The sequence below is a fragment of the Oncorhynchus clarkii genome, chromosome 25 (genome assembly GCF_045791955.1).
Source record: "Oncorhynchus clarkii lewisi isolate Uvic-CL-2024 chromosome 25, UVic_Ocla_1.0, whole genome shotgun sequence".
Lineage (NCBI taxonomy): Eukaryota > Metazoa > Chordata > Actinopteri > Salmoniformes > Salmonidae > Oncorhynchus > Oncorhynchus clarkii.
The window spans coordinates 11045316-11057531 of NC_092171.1; the positions used below are offsets into that span (position 1 = coordinate 11045316).

The 12216-nt window shown below is 40.4% G+C and overlaps 1 protein-coding gene across 1 annotated transcript; it reads right to left on the reverse strand.

The window, feature by feature from the left end:
• Positions 1–1274: 1274 nt before the first annotated feature.
• On the reverse strand, positions 1275–11458 carry LOC139383793 (vacuolar protein sorting-associated protein 4B-like). The gene is made up of 3 exons (XM_071128363.1): positions 10394–11458; positions 2019–2159; positions 1275–1841 (listed from the first exon to the last, which is right to left on the reverse strand). Exons 1-3 carry the CDS (start codon positions 10418–10420, stop codon positions 1740–1742), a joined length of 270 nt encoding a protein of 89 aa, XP_070984464.1. The 5' UTR covers positions 10421–11458; the 3' UTR covers positions 1275–1739.
• Positions 11459–12216: the final 758 nt, after the last annotated feature.

The window sequence follows — 12216 nt, forward strand, 5'->3', positions numbered from 1 at the left end:
ACTGAACATGGGTTTAATAGCTATATTGGCTATATGTACAGTAAATGCACATCGTATTGAATTGAGATTACACCGACTGCACCACTGAAACTATTTAGCCTAATCCTTTGAGGATCATATGTCAAATGTCAGAATCATGGCACATGAAAACATAATGAAATTGACTGCAGATTATACAATTCACTGTGACACAATATCCATGTAATTTCAATTAAATTACGTTGAACCAACGTGGAATAAACATTGAATTGATTTATGTGCCCATTGGGAAGTGATCAAATCGAAATGATTGAATACATACAGTATTACAAAGAAAGACATACAAAAATAGCTTCGAAAGGCTCGAAAAAGTCTAATTTCCCTGGGCCACCCAAAAGAAAAAATGTATGTACGCATTACTGTAAATCGTTTTGGATGAAAGCGTCTGCTTTCAAATCTCTGACTCTCACACATATTTACAATCTCGCGATGTTTATTTCTGTCGCTTTCACGTTTGCGGGATTTCGTGAAGTAATTGATGCGCAGGAGAGCTTCATGAAATCAGCGACATTAACGGTTCCAAATCGAGCAAAAAGCTTCAAATTAAAAGTCCATCGTTCACAAATTGTGGCATATTTTCTGTTTCAAGATGCGTTCTGTTAAGTTTCTCTGATCTCTGAAAAGTAATTTAGGTTTTCAATATTCTTTATTAAATAATATCTGGAATAATAGTTTAATTTCCATTCCACTAGATGGCACTATCCCCTATGCTACTCCCTGTCAGGGGTCTGAGGATTCTGAAACAAAATAGTGTAGGCTCTTGAAACGCATCGGTGTGTTGGTAGATGTGCTGTACATTGTTATAAACACTTATTACACTGCTATAGACTTATTATCAATGTCACTCCCTGTTATAAACACATATTACAGTATAAATGATGATCCTGTGTAGAGCATGCCGATCCCACCACCAGGGTTGTGGGTTCGATTCCCGGGGAAACCCATACGTAAAATGTATGTGCAAATGACTGTAAGTCGCTTTGAATGAAAGCATCTGCTAAATGTCATATATTATGATTACATTGTTTAAACAACAGACCTACAATGTGAAAGTCTATTGCTTTTTCAAATGAATATTTGTGTTGGAACTTGACATCAGTTGGAAAGGCAGCACATGTATCTGTTGAATTACTACCTGATTCAAAAGTTGTGGACAGAAATGTGGGTATACTATAATACAAGTAAAAAATAAAATAATGACAAGCACATCTTGTTCTTTTTCAATTCAGGTTTTATTAAGTCAGGGTAGCTTGGTGATCATGGCTACGTGTAACAGCATTGAGATCCCCTCTGGAAACAGAACTGAATTGAGTATTACTAAACCAATATACCCTCAACTATACAGACACACAGCAATGTAGTGCTGCTGACCTGGGTTCCAGACCCACTAGGGGAGTCACCCTGCAGACCCACTAAGGGGCGGCACGTAGCCTCAAGTTTAGATCATTGGGCCAGTTATCGAAAGATTGCTGGCTCAAATACCGGAGCCGACAAAGTGAGAAAATAAGGCACTTGTGGGTGTCTCAGAGGGAGTTGGGATATGCAAAAAAACAACAATTGTGTGTAAGTTAAAATGCTCCATCATTCTTGTCAATGCAGGTTCGTAGTGTTGTAATACTGTAGCTACTATTTGACTGGAGTTGGGTCTTGATAGGAGAGACTGAGTAAGGAGTAGTAAAGCCCCTGCCAACCAGGACCTCTCAACCCTCCTGCTCTAAGTCCTCTGTGAACTTCCTGACCTTGAACAAGACCTCCATGTTGACTGTGGGTTGCGTGGTGGATAGTGAGCACAGCACGTCAGACTGGAGGATAGAGGGACACACACAGAAGACAAACAAAATCATGAGCATGGTTCAGAAATTACACAAATGTGAGAGTCAGTTTGAAATGCCTGGATGTGTATGTTGAAACAGCATGTTCCAGTATGTTTGTGAGCAGTGAATGTGAGTGTGTCTGTGCTGTGAATGTGTGTTTCTCACCATGCAGATGATGGGCTCCAGCAGCTTGTCGCTAGGCACATCCATCCAGGTCAATTCTATGGCCGCCGGGTCACCTGGCGAGCACGGGGTCAGAAGGTCATCCACCATCAACTGACTGGTGGCACAGGATGTCCCTCGCACCTAGAGTACCATCACAAACAACAAAATATCTTAAAATCTCCTAAATTGTAGAGAAAGAGATACACCTTTAATGTGCTGTACAAGAGTGGACTTCAATAGTTACCATACAGTATTAGTAGAAACGTTTTAAATAAATCACAAATGACTGAAATGACAGTATAGACAGAGAGATAGTCCTATGTGTTCATCTTATTATATTTCTACAATGCCAAAACAGTGTGTGTTATTTGCAACGAAACTGTCCCTGTTTGTAAATAATGAACTCTGAGACGTCCGTAGGGATCTGAGCATGGTACTTTCAAGTTAGGCCTACCTTTCCACCCCAGACCGAGTAGGCCTACTGACGCAGAAAAATGTAAGCTTCAACTGCTGGCTAATCTTCTTCCTTGGCTTAACCCAACGAGAGGTCACAAGTGTTTCCCTAAAAGCTGTATGTGTTTAAATGTATTTTATTGTACAGAATGTGAATAGCTGTCAAGCCCTGGTCTAAGTATTTTGTGTTTTTCTTCATGTATTGGGTCAGGCCAGGGTGTGGCATCGGGTTTTTGTATTGTGGTGTGTTTTGTCCTGGGGTTCTGGTGTGTATGTATTGGGATTGTAGCTAGTGGGGTTATCTAGCAAAGTCTATGGCTGTCTGGTTCTCAATCAGAGGCAGGTGTTTATCGTTGTCTCTGATTGGGAACCATATTTAGGCAGCCATATTCTTTGAGTTTGTCGTGGGTGATTGTCCTTAGTGTCCTGATGTCCTTGTTCTGTGTTAGTTTACACAAGTATAGGCTGTTTCGGTTTTCGTTACGTTTATTGTTTTTGTAGTGTTTGTGGTTAGTGTGTTTTTTCATTAAACATGAATCGCAATCGACATGCTGCATTTTGGTCCGACTCTCCTTCTCACCAAGAAGACCGTTACAATAGCTTAATCAATTGATAGTGTCAGATTCGATTGTATCCAAAGCAAATGAAACAACAATATCCCCATATGCATCAGAGTCACGTCTTTCCCAGTTATTCCTATTTTACATCTTGTTTCTAGCATTAAGAACCGCGGACCAAAGTGCTGTTATAGATAACTGTATATAATCACATCTGTTTCATTTTCCTCAAAATATTAAACTAATAGTGGGTAGGCCTGTACTTTTTGCCCTTTTCTTTAAGAAAAGGTAGGCCTATGGCATACCCTCTCATACACACTAACTTCAAGTCTTAACAGACACAGAGGTGGGCTATTTAAAGAGTGCATGGCGGGTGGAGGAATTGACTAACATACCTATGGATATAGCAGCCTATAGCCTAATTTCAACAGTCAAACCGGTAGGCCTGCCTCTTATTTCTTAAATAGGAAGAAATAGGCTCCAACACATATCCCTAATTAAAATGAAGACGTGATTTTTACTCAAATTTGCCTACTTTCAGCACCATGAGCTGTCCATTTCCGATTGTTTGTGCCGTGGCTGCTGCTTCAAGTTTCAGCACCACAATGTAAGTTACTTGAATCTGACTTCTTGTGAGGTCAATAACTCTGATAAACCTTTTTTGATATCCTCAGAGGACCGTTATTATCATGTTTTAACCACTCCTTCATTATTACTGAAACACGATTCAAAGTGGTAAATATAAAGATCCAGTCCATAAAAAAAATTGGAGGCCCCTTAAACTTCAGTGTTGTGATGCAAAAATGCTAGCAAAATGTATAGCGCATAGAATTAAAAAGGTATTGTCGGACATTATTCATTCTAATCAGACAGGTTTTTTTACATGGACAATATATTGGAGATCATATAAAGCAAGTACTGCAACCAATAGAACACTATGAAAAATCAGGGAAACCAGGCCTGCTATTCATAGCTGACTTTTAAAAGGCTTTTCATAAAGTACGCCTGGAGTTTATATATTAATGCCTGGAACATTTCAATTTTGGACAATCTCTTATAAAATGGGTTAAAATCATGTATAGTAACCCTAGGTGTAAAATAGTTGTACGGATGTACTCTGAGAGTCTGGAAGCAAGTTCAGGGAATGAATACATTTAATTAATAAATAAATGAACAAAACAAGGAACACAAACAGCGCACTGACATGAAACAGCAACAATGACTAATGGGGGTAGAAACCAAAGGGAGGGACATATAAAGGGCAGGTAATCAAGGAGGTGATGGAGTCCAGGTGAGTGTCATAATGCGTGTAAGGCTGGTGACAGGTGTGCGCCATAACGAACAGCCTGGTGACCTAGAGGCCGGAGAGGGAGCACATGTGACAATAGTAAATAATGGCTACTTCTCATAAAAGAAGGTTGTCCACTATCGGCATATCTATTTATTATGGCCATCGAAAAGTTAGCTATTAAAATCCGATCCTACAATAATATCAAGGGATTAGAAATCCCACCACCTGCCAACCCCTCTTTACACTGCTGCTACTCTCTGTTCATCATATATGCATAGTCACTTTAACCATATTTACATGTACATTCTACCTCAATCAGCCTGACTAACCGGTGTCTGTATGTAGCCTCGCTAGTTTTATAGCCTCACTACTGTATTTTTCACTGTCTTCTTACTGTTGTTTTTATTTCTTAACCTACCTATTGTTCACCTAATACCTTTTTTTTGCACTATTGGTTAGAGCCTGTAAGTAAGCATTTCACTGCGGTATTCGGCGCATGTGACAAATATACTTTGATTTGATTCATGCTGTTCTGTGCTGATGGCTGTTGGAGAGGACAGCGGCAGCTGAGTAAGATGGGGCCTTTTATGGCCCTGCCTCTGGGAGCCTGTCTGCTTGTGACATGATGAGAGAGTGAGAGGGCCTTCCTGTAAGATATTTTGTGCTACAAACATACTTCTATTTGAAGAGGTTTTTGACCATTCAGGGACCTACTATCAAACAGTCATGAAATCATAAAAATGATTGTCTACACAAAAGAATGTGAATTTGGTCCCCCCCAATTTTTTTGGGCCAAGTTATATGCATGAAAATAAAGATGCTTTAAAATATGTGACATTTTGGAGAGATTTTTGGACAGTATAGGGGCCTCCTAGGCCTTGTTATGGATACATGTCTATTTAGATAGGTTGGTATAAGATATCTGCTCCATTTTTGGGTCCCATGTTGACAAGATGTTGGGGAATCACTGGAGGGAAATATTGACCAACTGAGCATCTCAGTGTACATCTCAATAAACACAATAGGTGTTTTGTTACATTTCAGTCTTCTGTGAAATATTTAAAGTGTCATATTGGGATGCAAACTCAAAAATGTAAACTCTATCTGACATGTTACTTTTTTCTTATTTTTTAAGCCCCTGACCATGTGTGTGAGGTGTATACAGGATGTACATAAATGGGCATAAACACGTGGCACAGAAAATACAAATATTGACATTTAGGAATTGAAAATGCATCTAAATATATTTCGTTGTGTCTTTTTTTTTTTTTTCAATTTAAAGTTTTATTAAGTTTTCTTGTTTTTCAATCAACCAACAAAACACATTCCACATTCACAGATGTGACAGGCTTTAAAAAAAAAAAATTAAAAAAAAATAATACTTTTGAAAAAATTAAAATACAATTAAAATGAATGATAAAGTCAAATAAAAGCATTTATTTTTCTTAATCTATATATTTTCCTTGGTACATATATATATATATATACATACATACGTACGTACATACATACGCACATATACATACACACACACACCTACGCACACCTACTCAAAAACGAAATTAAAATAAAAAAAACATATAACACTTGCAGCAGCACTATCAAGGTTCTTATCAGCTATTTCAAGCATTCGCTGAGACGACGGGCCAATAATTCGTTTTTAGGTTTTACAGTACCTTACACAACATGTATCTGCACATTTCCCTAGTCACCCCGTTCACTCTGTCCAGTTTGAAATATAGTTGAATAGTGGAGACCAGAGTCTATCAAACTTGGGCTGTCTCTTGTGGAGGTCATAAGTGAGCTTTTCAAGAGGAAGAAAGTCAACAATCTGGTCAATCCACATTTTAAATGTAGGAGGGGTATTAGAGGCCCACAATAGAAGAATACATTTCTTAGCAAAGTATGTAATAGTCATAAGCAAATTTTCTCTGTCAGGATCAAGAACAAAGTCCTGCTGGGCATTAAGAAGATAGATACACAGGGTCATATCAAACTGTACCTCTAGTATTTTCTGTGCAGCAGTATGTACAGATTGCCAGAATCTGGCAATCTCCCTACAGCTCCAAAATACATGCATATAGGTTCCGCTTTCAGAGGTACATCTTTTACAGTTAGGAGACATATCTGTTTTCATTCTATGGAGTCTCAAAGGAGTATAATAAAATTTGTACAAACATTTGTAATTAGATTCTTTCATTTTTACACTGGTAGAGGAGCAGTATACCCTGTCGCAAACCTCCGCCCATAACTCATCACTGATAGTCAGACCAAGGTCCTTTTCCCAGATTATTTTCAAAGGAGTAAAGGAGGAGCTTCCTTTCTCAGAAAGGAGTCTATAGATGTAAGATATTTTGCCTTTAATGGATTGTGCTGTGACAAGAAGGGTTTCAACTTCATTCAACTGAGTTCTAAACCTCCTCTTGGAGGTAAATGAGGAAATTACATGTCTAATTTGAAGATATTTAAAAAAAAAAATGGGATCTTGGCACATCGAATTCACTGCAGAGCTCTTGAAAGGATTTCAGTGTAGTGGTTTTCTGATGAAATAGGTCTGAAAAGGTCCTGATTCCTAGAGTATGCCAAAGATTAAAGTTGGCATCCCTCAGGGCTTTTGGCAAGTCTGGGTTGCCTACTATAGGCGAGTGAGAACATATTTGGGAGGAAATGCCCAGGTATTTCTTACAGTCCCTCCACGCTAGTAGGGTGCTGTAAATCGCAAAGGTTTTGGCTATGTTGCCCACTTCACTAAAGTTATTAATGAATATAATTGAACTTAAGGGCAATGAACCACAGGATTGGGCTTCTATCTGAATCCACGTTGACTCTTGTCTGTTTGTGATCCATGTTAGCATGTTGCGGATTTGGGCAGACCAGTAGTACAGTTGAAGGGAGGGAAGGGCAAGACCACCTTTAGATTCAGGTTTTGATAAAGTGGAAAACTTGATCCTAGGTTTTTTATTGCCCCATATAATTTTGGTGATGCTTTGGTTAGTTGTTTTGAAGAAGGAAACTGGGAGATAGCATTGGAGCATCTGAAATAAGTAGTTTAGTCTAGGGAGGACGTTCATACGGATTACATGAATTCTTCCTACTAAGCTAATTGGGAGGGAGATCCAGGTTTGGAGATCGTTCTTGATTCGATCCAGGAGTGGAAGATAATTTTCCTTAAAAAGGCTATTCAGATCTGGTGTTATGAAGATCCCGAGGTATTGAAACCCGTGTGTTTTCCATTGGAAAGGACAAAGTGTCTTCATAGAGCTGGTGAGTGTAATATTGAGAGGGCAGACAGTGGATTTGTTAAAATTGATCTTATAACCTGAAAACTTGCCATACTGAGCAATTGTGTCTAAAATGAGAGGGAGTGATTTCTCAGGGTTGGATATGTAGAGCAAGACATCATCCGCGTAAAGCGAAATCTTGTGCTGCAGGCCACCTGCAGAAACACCCATAATACTTGGATTGCTCCTTATCAGCTCTGCCAGAGGCTCCGCCCCCAACAAGTAGAGCAGCGGGGACAGCGAGCACCCTTGTCTTGTGCCCCGTTCCAGAGGGAATCTGTCAGAGTTCAGTCCATTAGTAGTCACCATGGCATTTGGATGAGAGTATAGTGATTTGATCCATTTAATAAAATTTGGGCCCATATTGAACTTTTCTAAGACTGAAAACAGAAAGCTCCACTCCATCCTGTCAAACGCCTTCTCAGCATCCAGTGAAGCCAGCAGGACAGGGGTCTTTTGTGCTTTTACTTGATCAATAATATCAAAAAGACGGCGAATGTTATCAGAAGAGTATCTGTCTCTAATAAATCCAGTTTGGTCCGCTTTTATTATTTTGGGAAGAAGAGTGTTTAGTCTTTTGGCGAGCAATTTGGTAATTATTTTATAGTCGAAATCCAACAAGCTTATGGGCCGGAAGGACGAGCAGGATAGGGGGTCCTTGTCCTTTTTTAGCAACACTGTAATGCGAGCTGTGTGCATTGAGTCTGGGAAAACTCAGTTTTTGCAAAAATCCTCCAGCATTGGCATGAAGATAGGGCTGAGCTGGGGCCAAAAAGCTTTGTAGAACTCTCTGGGGAATCCATCTGGGCCTGGGGACTTATTAGGTGGCATGGAGGTAATTGCCTCCAGGATCTCCTCAGGAGTGAAGGGGGAGTTGAGATCTTCCTGGTCGGTCTCTGATAGTTTAGGTAGCGAGATTCCCTCTAGGAAAGAGTGGAGTTCTGCCTCTGTGTGTTTTCTCTCAGAGGTATATAGTTTGCAGTAAAAATCATGAAAAGTTAAATTGATCTTTTTTGGGTCATATGTGACCTCGTCCTCTGCTGTTCGGATAGCCATGATTGTACGCTCTGACTGCTCCTTTTTTAATTGGTAAGCAAGCAATCTACTGGGCCTATTGCTATACTCATGGTATTTCTGTTTAGTAAAGAAAACTTTTTTTTTTATCTCCCGAGTGTAGTCCAAATTCAGTTTGGCTTTGGCTGCTTTAAGATGACTCCAGGAGGTGCTGTCTAGGGATTGTTTATGTATTTTTTCACAGCATTCCAGCTCCCTCTCAAGATCTAGCCTGTGTGCTTCCATTGCTTTTTTCTTAGAGGAAGCATATGCAATTAGATGACCTCTTAGTGTGGCTTTAGCAGCGTCCCACATTGTGGCCGGAGAAACAGGAGAGTCTTTATTGTCTTGTGTGTAGTTGTCTATCCATGTAGTTACCAATGTATGGAACTCGTCATTTAATAGCATGGAGGTGTTGAATTTCCAGCTCTGTCTCACTCTTTGGATGTTTTTGCAGAGGTCAAAGCAGAGGTGGACAAAGGCGTGATCTGAAAGTGCTATGGGTCCGATTGTACATGTGGCTGAATTTATGAAACTCTTTGGGATAAAAATGTAATCTATACGGGAGTAGGTGTTATGGACATTAGAGTAGTATGTATAGTCCATAGATGAGCTATTATTCTCTCTCCAGATATCTATCAGTCCCATCTCTTTAGTAAGAGAGTTCAACATCTTTGCAGATCTAGGATTTGTGGTGGGGACTTGAGATGATTTGTCTAGGGTTGGGTTAAGGGTACAATTAAAATCTCCGGCCACCACGCCAAAGGAGACACAATGCTCATTGAACAGGGTTATAATTTTTGACATGAAGGCAGGAGTATCTGTGTTAGGGGCGTATATGTTTAATATAGTAATTGGTTGACCATATTACCCAGTTATCAAAATAAATCTCCCCTCCGGATCAGATATGTTTTTGTCAATTATGAATGGAACATTTTTATGGATAAGTATGGCTGTGCCTCTACTGTTTGATTTGAAAGATGAGAAATACACCTGTCCCACCCAAGCTCTGCGGAGTTTGGCATGTTCAGCATCACAGAGGTGTGTCTCTTGTAATAGCGCAATGTCTGCTTTTTCCTTTTTTAGTGCACATAGTATCTTTTTTCGTTTTTATTGCATGCCCTAGACCATGGCAGTTCCATGTCAATAGATTTAAGGTACTAGTCATCGTCATCGAGCAGTAATCGAACTTTAGTGCAAGTCATCGCTGGGTAAAAGTGGATAGTAATTACAGCTGCGTTCACATAAAAGGAAAATAAATGATGTACATAAAATAATAATCTCTGAACACCCCAGCCAAGTTCCCAAACAACTCGACACATCCCGTTGGATCTATTACCCCCCCGCTCAGTCTCAATTCTGTGTTCCGAATAAAACAAAAACCGGGAACAGTTAGCAACGCACAACGTCTCCTTCTCCCCACCAAAGAAATAACTCATCCTCTCCACCCCGCATTGAGTAAATAACACAGTTGCCCTCGTCCAGACCCCAGTAAAAGAGGGGAGAAAAATAAAATCAATAGCCCAGCCTACATATGCCTCCCCCAAGGGACATAGGGAACCCCAGGTAATAATAGCAACAACAAAAAAACAGGGAAATAAAAGTAGGCTGAAACATTAGTAGGCCTAGGTTAGGCTATACAGCCCATCCCTCTCAGTTAAAGGACAATAAGTATAAATTGGACGGCTATAATGACATTTAGGGGGTGGATCTCTGGATATCGGCTATATGTCGTCTTACCTCCTTTAGTAATGGCATTAATCGCATTTAGTCATTGGTCTGTTTCTCATTGGCCAGGATTGTCTTTCAAAAAACGTTTTGCCTCTTCGGGAGTTTTGAAGTGTCGCAAGGCTCCTTGGTGAAGAATCCTGAGCTCGTTTGGGTATTTGAATCCCCTGAAGATGCCTCGGTCAATGGAGTATTTCTTCACTTCGTCGAATTCTCGGCGCTTTCGGCGTATTCCAGCTGACAGGTCCTGGTGTAAAGCGAGTTTGGCGTTTCCCACTGTGATGGTGTTGTTTTTCGCCGCCTGTAGGACTCGTTCCTTGTCGGTGAATCTCAGGAAACGTATGGTGATTGGGCGCGCTGGTTGTCTGGCTGCTGGTGGGGGCCTCAGTGCTCGGTGAGCTCTCTCGAGTTCTATGGGCCTGTCGGTGGGCAGGTGGAGCCACTCGGGAAGTTTGTCTTGCAGGTAGCGGATCAGTGGCATGTTTCCCTCTTCTTTTTCGCCCAGATTGAATAGAACACAATTATTCCTTCGCCCCCTGTTTTCCAGGTCCTCTGTTTTCTCTTCCAGATGCTCGATTTTCTTTTTAGCATATGCTATTGTTTCCATGGCATCTGTCAATAAGTTTTCCATGGATAGGATTCGCCCCTCTGCCTCGTCCAGGCGCCCCGCGTTTATGGTTATCTTGTTGTTGATGTCAGGCAAAGCGTTTTCCAGGATTGTCACCTTGCCCCCTATCGCACTGAGCTGAGAATTAATGGCATCTAATTTAGTGTTTAGTTCTGTACGTTGGGATCTCAACTCAGAAAGGATGTCTTCGACAGAGTGCGAGCTTGGCATTCGTTGTGCCTCGTGGGGGAGCGGGTTCTCTTGCTCCTGGCTAATGGCGCTAGTTTTTTCTGAAGCTAGCTTCTTCTTGGAGGCTTTTTCCGTCGCTAATACTCGAGTCCGGGTAAAAATGTCACCTGTAGTGTCGCCGCCATGACTTTTTCTTGCTAAAGCTAAATGAGTGTGAACTTGGAGTGGAGGTAAGATTAGGAATTGGAAACTACTTGTGCGGAGCTCTTAGTTCATGCGGCCATCTCGTTCAAGGGTCACGTGATCGGTTGTGTCTTTTTTAATCCTTTATTTAACAATTGCCTTGTCAGTTAATTAAGAACAAATTCTTATTTTCAATGATGGCCTAGGAACAGTGCCTGTTCAGGGGCAGAACGACAGATTTGTACCTTGTCAACTCGGGGGTTTGAACTTGCAACCTTCAGGTTACTAGTCCAACGCTCTAACCACTAACCACTACTTTCCTGTACAGTAAGTACATGTAAGAAATCCAGAAAGCATGAAAAAATGTTTTTGTAATGTCTAAAATAAAATATATGCATATAATATTTATTTGTCTGTACAGTAAGTAACGTAAATGCAGAAGCAATAAGAATTGTAAATTATGATAGAACACATCAAATTCATGTGAACATGAGGACACAAAGGAGATATTTAATTAAAATATAATATTTTAATACATTTTTAATGCTGAAAAAATCTATGTATGGCAAATCCAATTTGGGAAAATGGCCTGTTGGACAAAAATGAAAAAATAGTTAAGATCCTTGCTACTTCAGCCATTTGCGATGTTAAAGTCAAATCACAGTTAATGATGAATGGATACAATTTGGAAGGATTTTCCAGAGTCATACCTCAGTAGTGTAGAGTGTCAGGTGGCACAACCATTGGTGCCATGAGGTCAAAGTGTGAAGGAGGGAGCAAGCCAGAGAGCTGTCTAGGAAGCAGTCCAGCCCCATGGCTTGGAGGCTTTGAGTTGGTCCCATCATTGTAATGCATT